This window comes from Lolium rigidum, chromosome 3 (genome assembly GCF_022539505.1).
Source record: "Lolium rigidum isolate FL_2022 chromosome 3, APGP_CSIRO_Lrig_0.1, whole genome shotgun sequence".
NCBI lineage: Eukaryota > Viridiplantae > Streptophyta > Magnoliopsida > Poales > Poaceae > Lolium > Lolium rigidum.
This window is the reverse complement of record NC_061510.1, coordinates 316,768,756-316,793,443: the sequence shown is the minus strand read 5'-3', so window position 1 is coordinate 316,793,443 and position 24,688 is coordinate 316,768,756. Positions and strand designations below refer to the sequence as shown.

Here is a 24,688-nt window from a genome sequence, read left to right as displayed (position 1 = left end):
TGCATTGTGGAGTCTCGAATCTCCTCGTCTTGGGCGGCGGCTGCCGTTTCTTCTTCAAGAAGCTCGGCGAACATCTGCTCCTCCTCCTCGTCGGAGTCCATGTTCGGCCAGGCAATTGGACGAACACCTGTCGGGTGTGTCGACAAGGAGCGACGCGAGGGAGCTGCCCGGCGGCGGAAAATAGGCAGAGGGGTTGACAGGCAGCGGAATATAGACTGTTGGGTGGAGGAACGGCGGAGTTGAGGCAACGGGAGGGGAGGAAGGATTTTCGTTGACAAAGTGGTGGGGTTCCTCTGTTCTCTCACCGATAGAGCGGGCCCGTCCCCGCTTTTCTCTCGTCCGGAGTCCCCAGTCGCACCCTAGGGGACGGGATGGCCCGGACTCTCCGGACGGATGAAATGCCTAATCCGAACGAAAACGAGGAACCGGAAGCGCGGCCGGGCCGTTTTTGTCCTCCGGGTGAAAAAACGCGTCATGGTGCCTCGTCGCGGAGACGGGCCGGGATGCTCTTAAGAAGAATAGCTGGCATCCTCTGGACGCTTATACTACATAAGAGCAGGTCTAACAGACCCCGTAAAAGGGGCAAACCCGTATAATAACCGCCGATTTGAGGGTTTCGGCTCTACCCGGCCGTCTAGCACGCCCGTAAAACGGCCCCCGCATCGTTTTTGCTGTTTTCGAGTACGGGGCGGGTCGTCGCCCCCTACTTGTGCGGGGTGGGAGCGGGGATAGTGGGCGAAACCGGTATCGTCCGGTCCACTGCGCGCGAAGGGTTTCGGCCGAAGCCAACCGCCGCCGCCGCTGCCGATCTCCTCCGCCCGCCCTTCCCGGCCGGATCCGGCCGCCATGGACCGTCCGCAAGAGCCGCCTACCGCCGACGGTACACCTCCTTCGGGCGCGGTGGTTGATGTCCCCGTCAGAGGTCCGCCGACCGCCGGCGTCGTGTCGGCCATGATCGCCTCCACCATCCCGTCGAAGAGGAAGAGGATCCCGAAGCAATTTTTCGAAGCACCTGCGGCGGCCACCGATTCACCGGGCGAAGCGCCGCCGGCTGCCAAGAAGGCGGGCCTGATGAAGACCAAGGCGGCCGGGCCGAGGGGCGCCGCGCCGGCCAAGGTGCGGACAAAGGCAATCGGCCGCATCGGCCTCGCGCCTCCACCGCCCTCCAAGGTCACGACCCCTCCTCCGTCCGGTTCCGGCCGTTGCGCCGCCGCGCCGCCGCCACCCACCATCGACGTAGACAAGGTGTTCGATGTTGAGTCCACAACATCCTACTTGGACATGCTCAACGAATCCGCGGTGAATTTGGACGCCGGTATCGGTGCATTCGATGGGGAGTGCAACGTTGAAGACTTTGATGACGAGGAGGAGGATGAGGGTGACGATGAGGAGGTGGTTGAGGTTGATCCGGCTGCCCCCGGTTCTTCGTCGACGCCGAAGCCACGCACGGCGAACTACAGCGAGATCGAAGACGCCATCTTGGTCCGTGCTTGGAGCAAGGTGGGGATGGATGCGTGCACCGGAGTGGACCAAGGCGACAAGCGCTATTGGCAGCGCATTGAGGATATGTACCACCAGCTGAAGCCTCGCACGAAGAGCATGGCGGACAGATCCTACCGCTCCCTTGAAGGCCGATGGAACATCATCAAGCCGGCTTGTTCTCGTTCGAGTGCTGCCATGGATCAAGTGGCCGACAACCCTCCTAGTGGATGCGTGCCGGAGGACTATGTAAGTTTTCTTTGTGTTGTGTTGATGATGTGGAAACATCACAAGCTATCCATATTATGTGTTGATGATGTGGAAACATCTCCTCATACTATTGTTGTGTAGCCCAAGTATGCTCAACAATGGTACAAGGACATGGCCGGCTCGAAGAACAAGGAATTTCAATTTCAACATTGTTTTTCCATCCTTCAACATCTTCCTAAGTGGAAGTTGCGGGACAACGAGCCAAAGTGCAAGAAGGAGGCACTTCTCACCATGGATGATGAAGCAGAGGACATGAGTGGGAGAAACAACGGCAAGCCCGAGGGCAACAAGAAGGCCAAGGAGAGGGTCAAGGTAGAACTTGAAGCAGCTAGCTTCGGGAGAAGTTGGATCAACTCATGAAGTCCAAGGAGGCATTGACGATGAAGACGTTGGAGACCAAGCTCCTCATCACCGACAAGAAGAGTGAGGTGAAGCTTGCCAAGGTGCAAGCAAGGAGGGAAGATGCCAAGTTGAAGGCCGAGCTTGACATGAAGATGATCGCAGCCAAAGAAGCCAAGGCCATGAAGGAGCTCTTGGCCGAGGAGAGGGAAATCATGATGATGCGCACCGACGGCATGGACGAGGATCACGAACATATCAATGACGTACCTCAGAATTTCACGATTTCGTCACTAGTCAGAAAGCTACATCCAGTTGCCAGAAAAAAAATCCACATCCATTCTTCAGATTTCAGTGTCACTTGACTGAAATCCCGACTCCTCCAAATCCCTCCGGAAAACACCTCGCCCCTGTGTCCTCTAGGTCTCGGCGTCGGCGGCGAGGAGACGGCCGCCGCCGCAACCCGGGTCACAATCCCCAAATCGACATGAGTGACGAGGTAGCCGGAATGCCCCGCTGCCGCAGCCCGCGCCTCCACCTGCGAATCCCCGCGAGCGAGGATGGCGTCGGAACGACCCGCCGCGTCCGTCGCCGCCGCGGCAAATCGCCGGAGGCGCTTGAATCCCTGCCGTTCAACGAGGACATGCTCCGGGAGATCCTCCTCCGCCTCCCGCCGCAACCATCCTCCCTCCTGCGCGCCTCGGCGGTCTGCAAGAACTGGCGAGGCCTCGTCACCGACCCCCGGTTCCTCCGCCGCTTCCGCGCCCACCAAGGGAAGACGCCCCTCCTCGGCGTCTTCGAGCCCCACATCTGGGGCATCAAGTTCAGATCCACCTTAGGCCCTCCAGACCGCATTCCTCAGGAGCGCTTCGACCTGCAACGTCAAATTGGCCACCGCGGGAGGATCAACTTGCGCGGATGCCGCCACGGTCGCGTCCTCCTCTTGGACGTGAATCCGAATAAGATCATTGTGTGCGACCCCATCACCGGCGAGCACCACCGTGTTGCCGCTCCACCAGCGTTCCGAGAGCTACACAGCTATGGGGTCTATGGGGATGTGCTCTGCGCTGCCGCGGACGACGGCCACGTGCACGGCAGCTGCCACTCGAGCCCCTTCAAGGTGGTCTTGATGTGCCTGGAAGGAGGCAAAGGTCTCAAACCAATCGCTTGTGTATACTGCTCGGAGACTGGCGTTTGGGGCAATGTCATCACAACAACGGATCAATGTGAGCTTGTTAATTGTAATCCTGGAATCCTTGTTGGTAATGTCCTTTACTGGTCATCTAAGAGTGTGACTCCCAACAGAACTTTTCTAGATTTGTATGATCTCACGGACGACATTGTTGAGTTTGATTTGGATAGGCAGAGCCTAGGTGTGATCAAGGGGCCTCCATGTCTTAATATCAGCTTCAAACATCAGATAATCAGGGTAGAGGACGATGCTCTCGGTCTCGCTATATTCACCTGCGATGAACTCCAAGTGTGGAAGAGGATGGTCTCTTGTCATGGTGGTACTACATGGTTGCTGCACAACGCCTTCGAAGTGCATACCCTTCTTGGCCTCCCTCCTCAGATTGAGGGATCGATGAGAAAGATGGAAATACTGGGGTATGATGAGGATAACCGTGCAATCATTGTATTTGTAGATGGCAATGTCTACATGGTTCAACCTATGTCCATGCAGTTCAGAAAACTTTATGAAAGCGGTTATCCTATCAAGTGTTGCCCTTTTGCAAGTTTCTATACACCAGGTGATTGCTCATCCTTAGTCCTTGTATTATGTTAGTTACTAGATCCAGTGATGTTCTAGATATGGTTGATGGAATACTTTTCTTGTTCTTCTCAAGTGTTCACTAGCAACTTAAACTTAGGTATATACTGTGACACGCTTGTAGCCATTTTTTTTATGTCTTCACTCTTCAGAGGTAACAAATGAAATCTCAAATGAGTAACTCATTTGGCGTGTTTGGATCCTCAAAGTTAGTTTTATTATTTTATCTAGTACTATCTGTTTTGGTATTGATATTAATGTTATCTCCATAATAACAACTTTCCCTGAATCTATACTTTCTGAAATAATAGTTCTTTTGTCACTTGTTGAAGACCCCTGCTGCAAACTTGCACCACACAAAAATAAGTTTAATTTCTCGTCTCTAATAGGCTAGATGTACTTAAAGCTGAACACCAAAATCACTTTTGTTGCTAGAATTTATCAGTTCAGGCATGTTACAGTTTTGTCTGCTTGTACGTGGGGGAAAAAATCGAAACAGTATTTTTTCCTTATCAGCTAAAACTTTCATTATGAAATAGCTACATTTTACCATTTTCATAAATGGTCTTGGCATTTAAAAATATCTGCGAATTAAGTTTTAGTATCAAAAGTGGGTTATAGGACGTATATAAAAAAGAGGGTTTTTTCAAGTTATATTTGTCAAATCATCTATGTAACCGACTCACTATTGCATTCTCTTATCTATCTTTTATTAATTGCCTGACTTCTTATGCTTCTAGACCTAGCCATTCCTGGTGGATGTAATGGAGTTGAAATATTGCACGATGCATAGAATGATTTCCGGTCTCATGTGCTGAGGTTCTAGAATTGTTCAACAGGTAAGAACATCTTGTGCATAGTTTGCAAAAAATTTGGTTGTTTTATTTTTTTGTATCAAACATATCTATCTGGCTGCCAACGTGGGCAGCATGCGCCCACAAACTATTGCAACAATTGAAACGATGGTGTCGCTAGGCAACATGACTTTCCCTTTTGGGTCAGATGTTACATATGGTGTTGATGCTTATATTACCTGATTGTGCCTATGTGGCCATGCCTAGAGTTTTCCCTTGGTTCAGCTATTTCAGAGTCGCAAGCTGACAGCAAAATGTTATTAGCATTCAAATAAGTTGCAATGTCTGGCTCAAGGATTTAGTTTGTTGTCATAGGTAATCCTAGGAGATATAGCCAGGAAGGTGATATCTGTTATATTTTACGACTTTGCAAAGACATGTTAACAAACTGTTTTCAACCATGTGTGCTGCATAGGTTTACTATTAGTTTTTTTTCTGTATTTGTAATTAGTAACTGGTTGGCAATTTTGTTTTCTCCAGGTGAAGTACTGGATGCTGCTGCAGTACCAACGATTTTGTCGCATTGCATCAGTGCAGTCGGCAGTCTGTATATGTGCTCTTTCCAAAAGAACATGTCCAACGTGTGCCGTAGTCTATCTAGGTTCCTAATGTAACAAGATGCTATATTGGTACCTAATGAAGGGAAGTTCAGCTTTCCCAACCTATAATTCTACTAAGGTTCGGTTGCATCTTTTTGCATAGTTGTGCTTGGCTGCTCTCTCTTCAGCCAGGGGAGTTTTGGAGCACATTTATGACTTTGTTAACCATCATGAACCGTTAAAAAAATAAATGTAAAAACAATATATCCTAGGAAGGTCAAGCTCACATTTTCTTATGCAGATCATTTCAGATGTTGACAAAATTCCATTGTTGTTATAAATTACTACCTCTGTCCATAAAAGGATGTCGCATGTTTGTGTAAATTTAGATGTATCTATACACTTTATTGTATAGGGTACATCCGAATTTAGACAGAATTCCGACATCTTCTTTATGGATGGAGGGAGTACATTTGTTCCTCGGGATAATTGTTACACTTATTAGATAGTATATGGATATATACTTGTACATGGTAACTGTTGGTTAAGATTGAATCATATCATCTCTAGGCATCCACACAACTGGCCAGGAAATCTCACAGGAATCATATCACATACTCCTACGAAACCTCACTTAGAGAACCAGTGCTTATCTGCTGTATTAAAAAAAATGGTGATCACAAGACACTGGATACAACTGGTAACTAGTTTGTATATGTTCCAAAATTTGCTGCCATTCCCATTTGGAGCAGAAATCCATTCAAGTGTCTGCACTGCCATGTTTCTTCAGTTGGGCTGCACAGAAAGATGCATGGTTTCTTCTGGCATTTAAAGAAATCTACCGAGGCAGTAAAACGCGGAGCTGGTGTCACACCACGTGATGCGAGCAAAGAAAATGCAGGTTTAGATCCACCTTTCAATCGTACACATATCTGCAAGAAGTTGCAGCTTTTGAACTGCATGATTGTACCCTCAAAGATGCAACGGTACAAGCAGAGGCTGGTGGTCTGCAAAAGTAGGACTCACGAGAAACTTCCACACACTACACTCTGATAAAGGAGAGCTCAATCATAGAGAGCAGCACTGAATTTTCTCATAATTACCGAACACATTCAGCTTATGTGTACAAGAAATATCTACGGGATGACATCTACTACACAGCAGCACACAAGTTCTTGAAATGCACTGATCTCGAAAATTATGCATCTTCTGATATACGTTGGTGATGATAATTGATCAGATAGAATGATCAAAATAAATTGAAAAGGAGCACACGTGTTTGTCATCACAACAACATAAACGCTTGATTCAGCAGGTAGAACAACATACAAGAGGGTAAAACATAAGAAAAATCAACAACCACAACAACAACAACAACAAAGATAACATATATCATTATAGCCAGAACCTCGCAAAATGGGAATATAGACACACACCGTCAACCTAGATGCACAAACTTTTCAAAAAAAAAAAAATCTATGTACGGAGATGTAGCCTGCACAGCTGGAGAAACGAAACACCAGGAACAGATCAGATTTGCCCAAGTCAGATTGGAAAGGGTATGTGCAATTCAGCCATGTAACTCAACTTGCTTCAGGTCTTGGTTAGGAGCGCTCGCCCGAGGTTTCAGGTCAGACTTAGCGCTGGCAGATCGATTCATCGGTTTTTTGCTGTTCGTCCCCTTCACTGCTCCCTCGCTAACTGTTGGAAACAACAAAACTTGCTCAATTACGCCTACAGAGTGTTGATTTCACGGAAATGCATGGCAGAAAAAGGAGAGATGTACATAAACTCAGTTTCTAAATAATTTGCTAGGCACACGAGCAATCATAGTGAAAGAGGCAAAGATCAGCTAGATTCTCATATGAAAAGACCTTCAAAAAATCTTGCTGAAACAGTTTTGGTAAGCAGCTCATGTAGGCTTCCAATGCAATAAAGATTTCTTTTACAGCATTTAAGCCTCTGTTAGTGGTGCAACTAAAGAAACTCTTGTAGGATGCACCGTTGATACAACTATGCACGTACAACTATGCAATATGAGAAAATCATTCTAGGATTCAAAGCATTTATGCTTAAAGACAACAAAAAGGCTGGATGAGTTGTGACCATTGTGTGTTTTACCATTATTTGGCAGGGAGAGCCGCTTCTTGGCTGATGTGTTGAGCTGCAAACGCTTATCTTTCTGATTGAGCGCAGATGAAGAAGCTATATCTATGGGCTGCGAGCTGACTTCCTCAAAGCCCTCATCTACCAACTTCGGCTTCTGTTTGGACGATCCCAAAGAGGTGGATGGAAGTACACGTGATCGTCCGAATGAAGTAAAATTTACATCAGAATAAGACTTCTTGTGGTTTGCACCTTTCTTCTTGTTCAGGCCATTAGGAGTATTTGAAGTTGGCAGTTTGACCTTTGGTATGGCCTGAGACTTTGTTTCCTCATGCTGATTATCATCGCACGTCGGCATGCTCTCTTTAGGATTATTTTCAAGTAACCTGTTCTCCCATGGACGTGCAGCAACCCACCTCTCTACCCAGTTTGATCCCCAGTGGTTGTCATCAGGTTCGAGTCCGTGCAGATTTGTAGGTTTCTGTTGCCTTGAACCAGCTTGCCTCTAACCAATACAAAAACAGAGCTTACTGGCTTCAAAGAGGTTAACAGATATAAAAAAATAGTACAGAACTTTCAGTGTGAGCACTTATCGTCATCTATCAGTGCATCTTCTACAAAAAAAATTGATTCAAGAGCACCAAGTTCACCTCACTTAACAAGTCTCAACTAGTTCAGGTATTCTGGTGTAGTTCCCTCCAAAATTACCTGATGAGTCAACGCATATGCCATTGCTCTCTCGCGTTTCGCCGCAGCTTCCTGCCTTTTAAGTACTTTAGCTTGTATTTCTTCCACGGAACCAGTACCGCCACACCAGCCCTCCTACATTTGTTGTTGCAGAGTTAAAAATGTTATCCCTTAAACAGGTCTATTAGAGAAACATATTTATGTCACCCATGTACGACTTGGATCCTTAATGCAGAGGCCAGGGCTCCGTTCCCCTTTTCGAAAAAAATGTATGACTTGATATATTTTCCACTTGGAAAACAATGTTAATGGTCAACAGGTCTAATGGCCCTGAATTCATTATTGCTGCAATAATTGGCAGAATATCAAAAGGTTGAAGAAAAATGCTGTTCATTCAGAACATAAGGCCCTAAGAACATACAGCTGGATAGACACACGACAACTGAATGTTCCATAGCAGCAATTACACCCTTAAAATCTGTAAAAACATTTTCCTTAGCCCTAATCCCAGCTCATTCAATCCAAGTCAGCCGATGAACCATGATAGCATGTGTACTTTCATTCTCATCATCCTTCAACTGACCACTTGTAACTAAATTTTATACACCAAATAATAAATTTAAACTCTTTAATGTTCCAGTTTGTGTCCTTCCATCCCTATATAGAAAAATATATGACTTGCTCTTGTTATATGTATTGAAGTGTAGTTTATTTAATTGAATGATAGATAGGGACATAGGGTAGTATATTTATTTCTAACAGATCAGGTGGCCTACCTCAATTTCTCGAACGTGATTCTCACTATCATCTTGTTCAGGGACCTTTTTCCGTGCAATCTGGCTTTTTAAAGCAACACCAACTTCTCTTGCTCTGACACGAGCTTCAGCTCTTACCAGCTCATGCATACACTGAAGTGTTTCTGCTGTCTGCTTTCTCACAATATGGCCCCTAACAAGGGCCTGCAGTATAACTATACCTTTCAGCGCCCGTAAAGCCCGCTGAGCCTGTAATGTAAGAAAAAAAACAAAAGATCAAAATGTCAGAATCAGTGAAAGGATGGATGCTTCAAATCATGAGCTAACATATCATACAAAAGCCATAGCTTCTTCAACTAATGATTTTTCATACACTACAACTATATATCTGGATAATTTATTAAATTTAATTCAGGACAAGAAGATTTAATTTCTCATTGTCTTTTCATGGTCATTGAAGAATTAACTAGGACCTCACTAAATCTTCTTTTCTGTTTTTCTTCGATTATCTTAATAACATGTATAGTCTCTTGCCCTTCATATTTGCTGACTATCTCCAGATTTAGTTAAAAGTAACTGAATCCTGAATATTCACTATTTAGTAGCATTGCCTCCTCGACATGGCAAAACGAAGAAGATATCCGTTGTCTACCACAACAGTGTTCAAATATAGCATACCAAGAACGACCGAAATGCAGACTGAATAACTGTTGCAGCCAAATCCTCTAGTCTAGAAAATTCTCCAGTCTGAGAAACATGCACATCAAGTGATGTACATTCTGAAGAAATGGAATTTGGAACCATCTCCGTGTTGTTGTCATCATTGGATGTATCACTAGGTACTGCAAGTTCTTCTAGTGCAGAATCTAGAGAATGCTTTCGTTTGTGTAGCTGTCCAGCAACAGAGCTCTGCAATATGATAGTTGTCATGATGGGAGCCAATACAGCAGTAACAACTAATAAGTAGTATAACTAAGAAAGTGTAGTCAAAATTTAAACCTAATAAAGTAAGCATTAACAAAAACATGTCATTAAGTGCTCAATCAAAGCTTTGGTCCAGCATGCTTTTATTTCCTTGTTCTTATTTTGTAGGTAAGTGGATAGAAGAACGAAAGTGGGTGGCAGTAACAACCTACATTTGCTATATCAGTGCACAACATTAAATATACAGATAGTAATAACCACATAATGTGATTGTTGTTTTGTTGGTACAACACTGGCATACACGGAATAACTCTATTTTGGAACTAGTGACAGTGGAGCAGAGTTGTTGAGCAGCAAGCCCATGACAAAGACATAGCAACGACAGCACTTGTGTGGCATCAGACAGACCAAATTTGGTAAACCATCCACTTCTGCAGTTTTGCTCATTCTTTAAGGTTTGTCATGTTCCCAAATCTCTCATAGAAAGACAAAAAACCAAAAGCACATGCACCTATCAAGCCGTGCACATAGCAGTGATAGCACATATGAGAAGGAAACAGAAACAAAAGACAAACAAAATAATCATAGGTTCAGAGTTCAGAGTATAGCTAAGTTGATAAAAATATTTCCATAAGACATTAAGTGGATTACAAGTTATACAACCCAAGGCGGACACCATTACTTACGGTTTCACTGCTCTCGGTAGTCTGTGTTGTTTCTTGATTTTGTGAAGTCTTCCCCTTTTCTTGCTTTCTTATGCGAACCAGTGATTTAATCCACTTAGATGAAATACCCATGATAACCCAACCTTTTCTTTCTTCTAGTTCAATCACCTAAGACCTGCATTCAGAATATTGTGATGTTTACTATACTAATGAAGTAAAGCTGCCTTCTGCTTATATAACTTAAGTAAAAGAACAAAGATGACTCACAGCATAGAACCAAGAAACACTGCACAACAATTACTAGAATGTCAAGCAATGTATATCAATACTACTGTAAGAGTGCACATACAACATTTTGAAAAAATGACCAAATAATTTAGAAGTCTTCTCATGAACCATGAAATTTGGTATGACAAGAGAAAATCATCCTATCCAATGATTAATGCCCGTGTCATAAAGAACCTAAGCTGTATGATAAGGTTAGTTGGAAGCAACATAAATATTCTGTCATTCCTTCACTAGTGGTTGCCATGAAAGTATATAATACAGTCAAGACTACGGCATCAATCTATTATACATGCTGATTTCTAATCCTACTCTGCGATCTAATTTTCAGTAAACGCAAAAAAATTGTTTTGCGTGTTAGACTGGAACTGAAGAGCACTTCAGCAGGCAACTTTGGAATATGGGTCATACGGACTAGAATGAGGAAACTGCTTAGTTTTTGCAGAATATGAGCAACAATGTATCCCGTGAATGCAGCTAGCAACTGAGCGAAATTCAAATAATTCCCAAGAGGAACGCATTTCAGCACAAGATTTCAAGAGTTGCAGGCGACACATAATGTAAGCTCGACTAATTTCTCCAAGGCAATAATATTTGGATCTCCAAATAAGACCCAGCAAGCAAGTGCCTTGGAGATTCACTGAAACTTTACACCAAATGAAGACACGGCTAGCCCCCAAAAGGAGCCAGCTTTTGAGAAAGAAAAAAATAAAGGGTACAGAGCTTGTCACAAATGGAGCCTTTTTTACAGCTCTCCATCTAAAAATCTCGCAAAAAGATGCAAGCACTTCGATTATGCACGGATTGGCTGAAACTCCATAAGCATTTTGTTTTTCGAAAACCAAGTCCATGAGAAACTTTAACAAAAACATCGCATAAGCAATGTAGCTCCAAACCATCGAAACGCGCGCACAAATCAGCGCCAGAGGCAGGCATAACCAAGGGACGCGGAACTCAGATGCTAGAAAATTCCCCAAAATCTAGCAAAAATGCGACTCAAATCCAAGAACACGCCCATGAATCATTCAACCGAGGCCCCGAATTAGACTGAGTCGCACCCCACAGAGGAAACGACGATGAGCGCACAGCCCAGAGGCGGCGCTCATCGAAATGCCTACAGATTGCGCGATTCTTTGCATCGGATGGGTGTTGGGGCTCACCTGGGCGGCGAAGAGGAGAGGCTGCGACGGCTGGGCTGGCTGCAGAGTGGAGACCATTCCCAGTTTCCCACCCTCGCTCTCCTCTTCTCTCTCGAGTCGTGCCCCCCTCTCCTCTTCCTTTCTGACTTTGGATTTCGTTTTTTATTCTGTTCCTCTTATTTGCACTTTTCGTTTCTTTGAAGCAAAATAAAATTAGGAGAAGAAGAGCAGAAAGGAGGAAAATAGATCTCCCAAGGAGCTGGCACAGGAACATAACTGTTCCGTCAAATAGTTAGAGAAGCTTAGTAGATCCCAAAACATCGGTCCTCTATGAGCATATAATAGCAAATCGGACAAAACCGCAAAATAACCACTATTCTGCAGTTTTGACTAAAAGGTTGATTTTAGTGGAAATTTAATTTGGCTTCCGGATGTCTACGCTTCCTCTACTAAAAATACATATTTTGAAGTGTTGAAATTGTTTGACAAGAAAATGTACATGCCCATCTCCAAAACATGTGTGAGTTATCAAGTTTCGCGAAAACCCGGTATTTTTTGTGGCTTATGTAAAAGAAGAGAAAATTATCTTGTTAAATGCCTTATTTTAGCATCAAATTTTATCTTTTTTACACATGTCATACAACAAGTCGATTTTTCATTAAACAACTTTATGGGCACGCAGCACGTGAAGATGAACGTGCGAATTTTTTATTTAATTTTTTTAAATATTTCAAAATATATCTAAGATGAATTTTAAAATAAATAGAGCATATTCTTCCATGAGCCAAAACACCACTCCCCATAATATACCCATATGATGCACTACCCTTTTTTTTATATGTTTGGTCAAATTTAATTTGAATTACGCCAAAAGATATGAACCTGCTTATTTAAGGACCAAGAGAGTATAGCTCTAACAAACAAGTAGAAGTAGAAAATTTTATAGTTTGCAAATATTTTACAGCATAACTAATAATAAATAACAGTCTCGTAAACAAACATGTTTCTGATGATCAGATCAAACATGCGCAATAGGAAAAGTATCAATTTAAAACATATCAAAAATGTGCAATTAAATAAAAACCCATCGATCAAATGGAAATGTGTGCATCAGAGTCATCCCTGACAGCATCTTCAACAGTGCCACCGGCCGTAGCACTATTACCGCCCAATGTGCCACCTCCATCACCGAACATTGTGTGGTCATCGCCACCTCCATCACTAGCCATTGGGTGATCACAGCACCAACGTCAACACTATCACCACCATCAACATCATCACCACCAAGCACATTACCTTATACTAAACAGATACACTAAAACTTCATACTATAAGATCATAGAAGCTCACATAGTCATCAATTGTGCATCAACTTGAAGGTGCATTTCTCACTTGCTCCGAACAAGCGCTCTAACAGCTACAAGTTCGCTTGATCGCATCATATCGGCCTTGAAGTGATCTCTATGTGCGGGTAGAAGGGATTGGCATATCACGATGAAACATGTCCTCAATTCCTTGCCAATATTTAATGTCGGTTTGATCATTGTCGGACACAACACCGAGCGAAATCCTCTCATGTGCCTTCAACAAAACGAGTTCCTCCAAATCTATGTAGGTAGCAATTCTAAGTGCATTTCCTTTTGTCACCATCGCTTCAAATGCCTCCTCTTCAATTTCCTCCAACCTGAGTACCATCCTTGTAAGCATCCTGTACCAATGTTCACCTCATTCACCTCCAATGTATTCACATACTCCCTCCTGATTATTTTATGTTGCGCATAATTTTCCGTGCAAGTCAAACCGTTCAAACTTTGACCAAAAATATAGATAATAATACAAAGATCTACCATGAAAATTCTAAAAATATTATTCTTTATTGTATATGTTTATATTTTTAACAATATAGATGATAAAATTTTACAAAAATTGGCTTTGACTAAAGCTTACATGTAACATATTTTGGGCAGGAGGTAGTACAAGGTAGGAACGGTGTGCAACTCCTAGCTATGAAATTAAATTACCAAGCAAGTAAGAAATATAACCAATTCGCCACAATTTAGATAAAATGGGAGAAACTTTACCTAATGGGAGATTCGACCAACATGTTGGAGCCGTACCTGTCCAGATCGGCGCCTGCAGGCAACAGTGCCATTGGAGGTTGAGGAAGCGCCCATGCGTGCGATTGCACCTTCTTTTGTTTCGATGGGCCAGCGGACATGGATTTCATCTGCCTCCGGAAGCCCTCTCTTTCGCACCTTTGGCGGCAGGCACCGTCGATGCGGGAGTTGCCCCGGATCTCGTAGCCGCAAGGCCACCGCCTACTTGGCCGACATAGTTGCCTTGCTGCTTGTGCTTCGTCCCAACTGGTAAAAGCCTTGGGAGCACCCCATGAACGGCGACGGCGAAGTGGCAGACGGACATGGAGGAGCCGATTGAGGCTACGCTGACGTGGGTCTAGCGGGCAGCAAACCGCCTTAGTGACAACGACTCTACACAGCGTGACGGGGCTGGAATCGACGATGATTGTCATATTAGTGGTGGCTGTGAGGGAGCTACATGTGTGGAGCTAAAATTTACGTCCCACCAACTATCAAGCGCCTATCTGCGGGAAACGCGAGCCTCAAATCCGGCTATATTCAGATTTGAAAGACAAATACTTAAGACTCGATAAAAAAAAATCTGGGCCAACCTTTTTATGGGGTCTGCTTGGTTTTTTTTTTAACGCAAAAAGACAGAGAGTTGTATTTTTTTACGCAGGATGGATATCTTTTTTTGTTGAATGTTCTGCTAAATTCATTGGTGGGTGGAAAAAAAGGGCAGGCCTTAGTCACCCTAGAAAGAAAAAAAAAACGCACAACTCAAGTTACTCAACCCAGATCGAAAGGGATTGTTGCTCCGGCCATGTTCCAAAGGGCCGCCTCATCTCGGATCTGCACAACCAAGGCATCCACGGTCAGCTCCTCCTTTCGATAAATTCGCCTATTCTGCTCGCGCCATATTTCCCAAGTTGTGAGGAGGATGAGAGATAGGCAGGACCGATATCTGTGATCACACCTTCAGCAGATGTGCTGCTGATCTTTCTCTTTGGTCACACTGCTGCGGAAACGAAAATCAAAAAGCTATTCTCCTTGACTGGAGTGTAAGATTTTGCAATCTGGCGGCCTCTGTATAGTGACAGTTTCTTTCTGTTTCTGTACATACTTCGGTACAGTGTAGCTTAACTTAGTTCTAGCTGACTATAAAAATTAAAAAAGGTTCAGGCAGGCTTTTGCCCAGAGTTGCTCTTACCCAGTTAATCTCCGGGTGACCGCTTTTTTCGTCTAATTAAAGTAGCTCGAAAGCTCTCAGGATACTTTTTTTTTCTGGAAAAACACAGTAAGGAGTGGAGTACTATACTACTATTACATTTGATTCACATCTTTGTTCCAGCAACGACATCCCTGACTCGGACATGCTCTCGAATGAAGGCTAAATTTAGTACGGATTTGACATATTGGCAGTAAACGGAAATCAGGTCCTACTCCATCCTTCACTAGGTAGAGTTAGACCAGCTCCTAAATTTATACACCTAGAGCGGCCACGGTTACAGAAGGTGTTGAGGACCTGAACGAGACTGAGTGGACGAACACGAAAGCTCTCATCGTGATGCTTCTGCTCGGCAGGAAATACCATCTCCTTCGTGCCATCACCTAGGCTATACCTGTAAATCCCACAGCAGCATATCTGCCGACAGGTGGTGTAGTACACGCAGTCGCCGTCGACTGACGGGAACTTGGCCGCATCCACGGACACGCACCTGGCTCCGAGGAAGAGCGCGCGGCCGCGGATGCTCTTCACCGGCTCGACTACCTTCCTCTCGACGTCGACCCTGTAAACTTCCATGACTCCCCAGTCACTAGGTACAAGACGAATGAGCAGGAGGTCGCCGCCTGACTCGGCGAGGTAGTTGCACCCTTTGAACTTCTTGACGTCTGTCCCTGCGCCTTCCAACTTCCAAGGACACGACCACGTCCACGATCTCGGCTATTAGCTCGCCGGTGGTAGAGTGCCGCACCACCCCCGCGATCTTGATTACTGATGCACACACATCCACCATGTAGACGTCGCCTCTGTAGGACAGGATGCTTCTACCGTGGAGTGGGTCCGGTGGAGAGGGCTGCGGCCAGAAGCGTTGGCTGGCTGAATCGGCGCACCACAGGTCCAAGCCGGAAGAGACATCCATGGCGAAGAGCAGCGTCGGGTCGGAGTCGGTCACCGCGACGAGCACCGGGAGATCAGGACGTATCGCCGCGGCGAACTTCACCATGGTACCAGTGAAGGGGTTGAAGACGCGCGCGCGGTACGGGTACGGCCTGTCCCCGAGGACGATGAGGCCGTCCGAGGAGCCGGTCAGGACGTGGACGCGGAGCAACGGCAAGCGCCGTCGGAGGAAGCGCCCGGTATCGACGTTGACGAAGAGGCGGGTGTCGTCGTCCTTGGATGCCTCGTCTAGCATGACCCACCGCCGAGGCCAAAAGCGGGTGTCGCCGGCGCCTTCGGCGCATGGATCGGCGGCGGCCGAGCGCCAGTTGTGGCAGACTGCCCGCATGTTCATGTAATAGTCGATGTCGTTGTCTACCAGGAAGAGGTCGCCGACGCGGCGTATGAGGTCCGGAGGAAGCGACGACCAGTCTGCCATGACTGATCAGATAGCTGGATATATGCCAGAGCTGCTGGTAGGCGGAAGCTAGCTCCCTCTATTTATTGATGGATGCAAGTATGCAATTATACCAGCGAAATGGAATTCTGGATGGATTTTCTGCACACACGCACGCCCGCCGCTTCGGGTTCTCTACTGCCTGTTTAATGGCGTTGGAAGACGGGAGGACGAGCACGTCCCAACGCTAGTTTAATTCGGGACACCAGCGTGGTGACGGCAGTAATTTTTGTATCTGCAGTTCTGCGTTCTAGGCTGTTGTGCTGCCAAACGAAGCTTAAATATCCATTCCTTGACATGTTTCCTGTAAATCAATTTGAGCTTACTACCATTCCTTGAAATCTTTCCTCTGAATCCATTTAGGCTGGAGTTGTAAACTTATCGATATTCAGAACTTTTCGTTGTCCCTGTTGATGCCCAATAGAGATTCAGAACTTGAAGACAAGTCTGAACTTTTGCCATAGCACGGTTGTCTAGCAGTAGGGGGGCTATTCATTTCTCAGCACAGGCTTAGCCTCAGACCCACCAAAATACGTAGTAGGTAACAAATCAACAAAGAGTCCTGCTATACACACAATAATAATTTTTGTCCGATATTCATACGATCTGCGACTCTATCTCGCGCCAGGCAACTGGAGGCGAACACAATTCAGGTTTGGGCTGGGCTGGGAATTGGATAATGGGACCGGACCATCCTTTTCTTCTGCTAGGCCCCACCTGTGTTTTTTTTTTACTTTCATATACTTAGATAAAGAATTAGAGCAACTCTAGCAGAGCCCCATCTGGCGGTACCGCATAACACTGATGCAATTAACCGTAACTAATGAACCGACATAGCGGCGGTTAAGACTAGTCATAGTGGGGAGTAACATAGAGTAGTAACATGCACATATTACTACTCTATGTTACTACCTTCATAGTGGAGAGTAACATATGTGTGGTGTCATGCAAACTAATATTTATTATGTTGTAGACTCATGTTGTCTTGAAAAGTGTGATGTTATGGTAACATAGCTAGTTACCACCCCACTCTCTTTCATCATTTATTATCATGCCATGTCACCAAAATATCTTGAAACGTGTGATGTTACTACCTATGTTACTCCCACTATGAGTAGTCTAACAAAATTGAACGCCTGAGAGCGGAGACAAAAGTGTGTACCTTGCTTCGTCAGGCGAGGCTGCCACCATCAAAGACGGGAACAACGCCAGAGGGGAGTCCGCTGAATCGTCCAATGGAGGGTAGCCATGGGTCGTGGATGCCTTCCGCTTCTTCTTTGCCGCAGTGGCGGGGCCTCCTGCATTCGATTTTGCCCGCACCCGAGGCGCCACCTTGGCAGTGGCGTAGAGGAGGCATGTGTGGAGACGCCACACGCGGAAGGCAGGCTCTGCCGCTTCCTCTTGCCCATAGCCATCGCGGCAACAGGAACATCGACGATGTTGGTCGAGGTGTCCACAACGGGGCCGGGGGAACGAACGGTTGCAACAATTGGTGCTAAGCGGCGGTGTCGGTGGGCACCAGGGTGGCATCGGAGTCCATGGCGGTCGGCTTAGGGCTAGGGGACGACTAATCTCGCTGGGGCGTGCATATCAGCGGCGGCGGCGCGTGGGTGGCAAAGTGGGAAGCTAAACTGTCCGCGCGCCAACCATATCGACTAGATGCAGCGAACTGGAACGCGTGACCGAAAATCCGCGTATATGGAGCATCGCGCGCCGGGGGGGGGGGGTGTTGCTGCAAAAAAAAATTGGCCTCTTGGGTTTTTAGGTATTTGCGCGGATCTCAATCTACACGCGGTGCCGCATATTGACAGTTGTTTTCCAGTTTCAACGCCGAGCGCCGGCGGAGGCATGAACGTCGGGGTGTTGCCGTGTCGGTGTTGTTACGGACGCCGCTACTCGCGGTACATCTCGTACCACGCTCTTGTTTTTTGGGGTGCGTTGATGTGAGCCAAAAAAAACTACACCAGCCCCCAAATACCTATCGAGACCGCTATCAGCGGCGCCAGTGGAGATGCTCTTAAGCAATCGATTTGTGTACGGAGATTTCAGCAAGAGAAGCTCAATGCAAACTCGAATGAGCAAAGGTAATTTGGGCTTGACTTAGGCATGTGGCAGAGAATTAATTAGCAGCCATAACTAGCACGAGCTGCAGGAATTGTGTACAAATATCGTACATGAATTGTAGTGTGTGAAGCTATTTCGATCAACAAATCACATCCTACGTCAGCAAAGAGTGTACCTAGTGCTTGAAATCTTCAACGCTAAAGCAAAAGTTTACGACATCACTTGTTTGGTTGATCCACGGTCTGTGTAGTACTCAAGCACTGAATAATTATTGGATGTGGTTTGCATGCTGTTGTTGGTACCGTGTCATTATTTGTTGTTAGACTAGTTACAATGGGAAATATCATACACTAGTATCATGCATATGATAGTAGTTTATGATACTATCCCATAATACATAGTATCATAAGATAATATTATAGTATCATCATATTTAATATTTTATAAAATCTTAATGCAAATTTGTGTACACGATGTGTTTATCATTAAGTTTTCTAGTTTTACGTGTTATGATACGATATCATATTATGATACTCTCACCTCATTAATTGGTGCGCAATCTCAGATATTTGCCAACATGGCATGCATGATACTACTTATAATACTCATATCGGACTAGTCTTAGTACCTATAAGACTAATCATAGTGGTAAGTAACATAGACTAGTAACATGCACAAGTTACTACTCTATGTTACTACTTTCATAGTGGTTAGACTAGTCACAATGGGGAGTATCATATAGTAGTATTATGCATATGATACTAGTGTACGATATTATCTTCACAATGCATAATATCATATAGTAGTATCATATGTTACATGTATTTAATGTTTGTAGAATCTCAATATAAAAGTGTATCTCTGTTCCAGTTCATAGGGCTTACACGTATTTCTAGATCGTAAATTTGATCAAGATAATACAATACATATATATTACAAAATATATATCATTAGAAACCTTAGATTCCCTACTTTCTAATCATATAATTTTCTGTATTGCACAATTGATATTATGTTAGCCTAATTGATAACCTAGAAATACGCGTAAGCCCTATGAACTGGGACGGAGTGAGTACAATATTTGTTTGACATTAATTTTTCTAGTTCTACATGCTATGATACGGTATCTACCTATGATACCTGATACGTCTCAAACGTATTTATAATTTCTTATGTTCCATGCTAGTTATATGACAATACTCACATGTTTTATATACACTTTACATCATTTTTATGCATTTTCCGACACTAACCTATCAACAAACCAGTTCTTGTTTTCTGTTGTTTTTGGTTTCAGAAATCCTACACAGGAAATATTCTCGGAATTGGACGAAACAAAAGCCCACGGTCTTATTTTGCTCGGAGCCTTCCAGAAGTCCGAAGAGGAGACGAAGAGGGGCGACGAGGCGGTCACACCCTAGGGGGGCGCGGCCCCACCTCTAGGCGCGCCGCCCTATGGGTTGGGCCCCTCGGGCGCCTCCCGACTCTGACCCTTCGCCTATAAATTCCCTCCGTCGCGAAAACCCTATGACCGAGAGCCACGATACGAAAAAAGTTACTGTGACGCCGCCGCCAATCCCATCTCGGGGGATTTAGGAGATCGCCTCCGGCACCATGCCGAAGAGGGGAATCATCACCGGAGGGCTCTACATCACCATGCCCGCCTCCAGACTGATGCGTGAGTAGTTCATCCTTGGACTATGGGTCTATAGCAGTAGCTAGATGGTTGTCGTCTCTTCTTGTGCTATCATGTTTAGATCTTGTGAGCTGCCTATCATGATCAAGATCGTCTATTTGTAATGCTACATGTTGCGTTTGTTGGGATCCGATGAATATTGAATACTATGTCAAGTTGATTATCAATCTATCATATATGTGTTGTTTATGTTCTTGCATGTTCTCCGTTGCTAGTAGAGGCTCGGCCAAGTTGATACTTGTAACTCCAAGAGGGAGTATTTATGCTCGATAGTGGGTTCATGCCTCCATTGAATGCAGGACGAGTGACGAAAGTTCTAAGGTTGTGGATGTCTTGTTGCCACTAGGGATAAAACATCGATGCTTTGTCTAAGGATATTTGTGTTGATTACATTACGCGCAGTACTTAATGCAATTGTCTATTGTTTGCAACTTAATACTGGAAGGGGTGCGGATGCTAACCTGAAGGTGGACTTTTTAGGCATAGATGCATGCTGGATAGCGGTCTATGTTATTTGTCGTAATCCCTAATTAAATCTCATAGTATTCATCATGATATATGTATGTGCATCTCTATTTGTCAATTGCCCAACTGTAATTTGTTCACCTAACATGCTATTTATCTTATTGGAGAGACACCACTAGTGAACTGTGGACCCCGGTCCATTCTTTTACATCTGAAATACAATCTACTACAATCTTTGTTCTCTGTTGTTTTCTACAAGCAAACATCATTCTCCACACCATACGTTTAATCCTTTATTTTCAGCAAGCCGGTGAGATTGACAACCTCACTGTTAAGTTGGGGCAAAGTATTGTGATTGTGTTGTGCAGGTTCCACGTTGGCGCCGGAATCCCTGGTGTTGCGCCACACTACACTCCTCCACCAACAACCTTCACGTGGCATTCATCTCCTACTGGTCCGATAACCTTGGTTTCTTACTGAGGGAAAACTTGCTGTTGTACGCATCACACCTTCCTCTTGGGGTTCCCAACGGACGTGTGCTTCACGCGCCATCAAGCAATTTTTCTGGCGCCGTTGCCGGGGAGATCAAGACACGCTGCAAGGGGAGTCTCTCACATCCAATCTCTTTACTTTGTTTATTGTCTTGCTTTACTTTATTTATTTTCTGTTATGTTTGCTTTCTTTATATTCAAAACACACACAAAATTAGTTGCTTGTTTTACTTTATTTTATTTTCTGTCTTGTTTGCTTCTCATATCAAAAACACAAAAAATTAGTTACTTGTTTTACTTTATTTAATTCGGTTTTGCTTTGTTTATCTTTACTGTTGCTAAAATGAGTAATCCTGAAGTTGAAGTTCGTTCTTTTAAGCAACAAGGGGGAGAAAGTTTTAAAGATGCTTGGTATAGAATTAGTGATGCTCGTCATAGGTGCACAAAGAAACACTCCACTATTATCCTCCTTAGGAACTTTTATGTTGGTATATCTAGCTGGAATAGGTATGTTCTTGATACTCTTTCAGGGGGTAATTTCCTAGGTACTCCTGCTTTAGAAGCTAGTTGCATCATTGAGAGTCTAGTTGGAATACCACCTGTTAATGAAACTAAAATTGAAATCTCTCTTGAGGATGTCATGAAAAAGTTGGAAGCCATAGAGAAAAATCTTCCAAGTGTTGAGACTAAATTGGGAATATTACTTGATAATACTGATAAACTTGATAAATCCCTAGGAGGAATTAATGAAAGAATTGCTATTTTAGAAACTTGTGCTATCCATGATAATCAAACCCATAGGATTGGTGAACTTGAAGAAGCTATGGGAACCTTGGGTTCAACTTTTTCTTCTCTTAAATTTAAGGAGAAAGCTTATGTGGGTAAGGAGCAAAAATTCATGTATGTCGTCTCTAAGGTGCCTAAGCCAAAGAATTATTATAAGCCTAAAATTGATAAAAACCCTTAGTACCACTATGGGAAATTTAGATAATGGAGCATCTAAGGTACCCTCTGTGACAAGTTGTGTTTGTAAGGAAAATTATGATGTTGATGCTTACTCTCTTGATATTACTTGATTTGCACTTTCTGCGCCTAGCTGAAAGGCGTTAAAGAAAAGCACTTCTTGGGAGATAACCCATGTATGTTTTTATTACTGTTTTGTTGTGTCTTGGAAGTTGTTACTACTGTATCAACCTCTCCTTATCATATTGTTGTGCCAAGTAAAGTCTCTGATAGTAAAGTTGATACTAGATTTGGATTCCTGCGCATAAACATATTTTTTACCTGTCACGAATTTGAGTAGATCTCTCTGTAGAAACTCGTAAAATGCTGCAAAAATTCATACGTGATCCTCAGATATGTACGCAACTTTCATTAGTTTTGATCTTTTTCATCTGATCCTATTAAGTGCCTCTAAAAAATTCATCTTTACTGACTGTTCTGTTTTGACAGATTCTGCCTTTTATTTCACATGGCCTCTTTTACTGTGTTGAGTGGATTTCTTTGTTCCATTAACTTTCAATAGCTTTGGTAATGTCTAGAAGTGTTAAGAATGATTGTGTCCCCTCTGAACATGTGAATTTTTTATTATGCACTAACCCTCTAATGAGTTTGCTTTGAGTTTGGTGTGGAGGAAGTTTTCAAGGGTCAAGAGAGGAGGATGATATACTATGATCAAGAAGAGTGAAAAGTCTAAGCTTGGGGATGCCCCGTGGTTCATCCCTGCAAATTTCAAGAAGACCCAAGCATCTAAGCTTGGGGATGCCCAAGACATCCCCTTCTTCATCGACAACTTATCAGGTCACCTCTAGTGAAACTATATTTTTATCCGTCACATCTTATGTGCTTTACTTGGAGCATCTGTTTGTTTTTGTTTTTGTTTTTGTTTTTGTTTGAATAAAATCGGATCCTAGCATTCCTTGTGTTGGAGAAAGACACGCTTCGCTTTTTCATATGAACAATGGTGTTCTTAGCTTTACTTTAATGTTCATGACGAAGTTGAAAACCGCTTCATTGATTGCTATTTGGTTGGAAACAGAAAATGCTTCATGTGGTAAATGGGATATGGTCTTGAATAATTTGATACTTGGCAATTGTTTTGAGCTCTCATAGATCATGTTTAAGCTTTTGCATCATGTAGTTTAAACCTATTAGTGGAGAACTACTGTAGAGCTTGTTGAAATTTGGATTGCATGATTGATCTCTCTATGGTCTAGATATTTTCTCGTAAAAGTGTTTGAGCAACAAGGAGATAGTGTAGAGTCTTATAATGCTTGCAATATGTTCTTATGTAAGTTTTGTTGTACCGGTTCATACTTGTGTTTGCTTCAAACAACCTTGCTAGCCAAAGCCTTGTACTGAGAGGAAATGCTTCTCGTGCATCCAAAAACCTTGAGCCAAAACTCATGCCATTTGTGTCCACCATAACTACCTACTATGTGGTATTTCTCTGCCATTCCAAAGTAAATTGCTTGGGTGCTACCTTTAAAATTTCATTCCTTGTCTTTGCAATACATAACTCATGGGAAAATAGCTTAAAAACTATTGTGGTATTGAATATGTCGCTTATGTATCTTATTTCTTATAAGTTGCTTGTTGAGAGGTAACCAAGTTTCTGGGGACGCCATCAACTTTTACACCTTTGTTGAATATCATGTGATTTGCTATGCATGTTCGTATTGTCTGAAGTAAGGGTGATTTATCATGATTAAATGGTTTGAGTATGCATATGATGACCCACAAGTATAGGGGTTGTATCGTAGTATCTTCGATAAGTAAGAATGTCTTAGGGATGCCCCCGTGGTTCATCCTGCATATTTCAAGAAGACTCAAGCATCTAAGCTAGAGATTGCCCAAGGCATCCCTCTTCTTCATCGACAACTTATCGAGTTCACCTCTAGTGAAACTATATTTCATTCCGTCACATCTTATGTGCTTTACTTGGAGCGTCTGTGTGCTTTTATTTTCGTTTTGTTATCTTCATTTCTGAATAAAGTCATTCTTGTGTGGAGAGAGACACGCTCCGCTGTTTCATATGAACACTAGTGTTCTTAGCTTTACTTTTAATGTTCATGGCGAGGTTGAATACTTTGCTTCGCTTCATTGCTATATGGTTGGAAGCTAGAAAATGCTTCATGTGGTAATTGGTATAATATGTCTTGAATAATTTGATACTTGGCAATTGTTGTGTCTCAAATAGATCATGTTTAAGCTCTTGCATCATGTACTTTGCACCTATTAATGAAGAACTACATAGAGCTTGTTAAAATTTGGTTTGCATGATTGGTCTCTCTAAAGTCCTAGATATTTTCTGGTATAAGGTGTTTGAACAACAAGGAAGACAGTGTAGTCTTATAATGCTTGCAATATGTTCTTATGTAAGTTTCTGCTGTACCAGTTTCATACTTGTGTTTTGCTTCAAACAACCTTGCTAGCTAAACCTTGTATTGAGAGGAATGCTTCT

General features: G+C 43.7%; 2 protein-coding genes across 3 annotated transcripts; one reads left to right on the top strand and one right to left on the bottom strand.

Moving 5' to 3' along the window:
• The first annotated feature begins 2,449 nt into the window (after positions 1-2,449).
• LOC124703760 lies at positions 2,450-5,390 on the top strand. The gene is made up of 3 exons (XM_047235985.1): positions 2,450-3,839; positions 4,600-4,698; positions 5,194-5,390. The coding sequence occupies exons 1-2, from the start codon at positions 2,576-2,578 to the stop codon at positions 4,650-4,652; spliced, it is 1,317 nt and encodes a 438-aa protein (XP_047091941.1). The 5' UTR covers positions 2,450-2,575; the 3' UTR covers positions 4,653-4,698; positions 5,194-5,390.
• Positions 5,391-6,528: 1,138 nt separating this feature from the next.
• Positions 6,529-11,954, bottom strand: LOC124699919 (protein IQ-DOMAIN 5-like). Of its 2 annotated transcripts, none has more exons than XM_047232141.1 (7): positions 11,835-11,954; positions 10,411-10,564; positions 9,479-9,709; positions 8,822-9,049; positions 8,067-8,180; positions 7,374-7,863; positions 6,529-6,953 (listed from the first exon to the last, which is right to left on the bottom strand). In XM_047232141.1, the coding sequence occupies exons 2-7, from the start codon at positions 10,519-10,521 to the stop codon at positions 6,823-6,825; spliced, it is 1,305 nt and encodes a 434-aa protein (XP_047088097.1). In that variant the 5' UTR covers positions 10,522-10,564; positions 11,835-11,954; the 3' UTR covers positions 6,529-6,822. The 2 variants fall into 2 exon arrangements, with proteins under 2 accessions (XP_047088097.1, XP_047088098.1); XM_047232142.1 differs by lacking the exon at positions 6,529-6,953 and having other exon boundaries at positions 7,380-7,515; positions 7,611-7,863.
• Positions 11,955-24,688: the final 12,734 nt, after the last annotated feature.

What these genes read in the sequence shown, in the direction of transcription:
- LOC124703760 (XM_047235985.1), top strand. Translation starts at nt 2,576, where the DNA reads ATGAGTGACGAGGTAGCCGGAATGCCCCGCTGCCGCAGCCCGCGCCTC. An exon ending in TGCAAGTTTCTATACACCAG is followed by an intron (nt 3,840 to 4,599) that starts GTGATTGCTCAT and finishes TTATGCTTCTAG; the next exon opens with ACCTAGCCATTCCTGGTGGA.
- LOC124699919 (XM_047232141.1), bottom strand. Translation starts at nt 10,521, where the DNA reads ATGGGTATTTCATCTAAGTGGATTAAATCACTGGTTCGCATAAGAAAG. An exon ending in ATCACGTTCGAGAAATTGAG is followed by an intron (nt 8,181 to 8,821) that starts GTAGGCCACCTG and finishes CAACAAATGTAG; the next exon opens with GAGGGCTGGTGTGGCGGTAC. An exon ending in CATATGCGTTGACTCATCAG is followed by an intron (nt 7,864 to 8,066) that starts GTAATTTTGGAG and finishes TGTATTGGTTAG; the next exon opens with AGGCAAGCTGGTTCAAGGCA.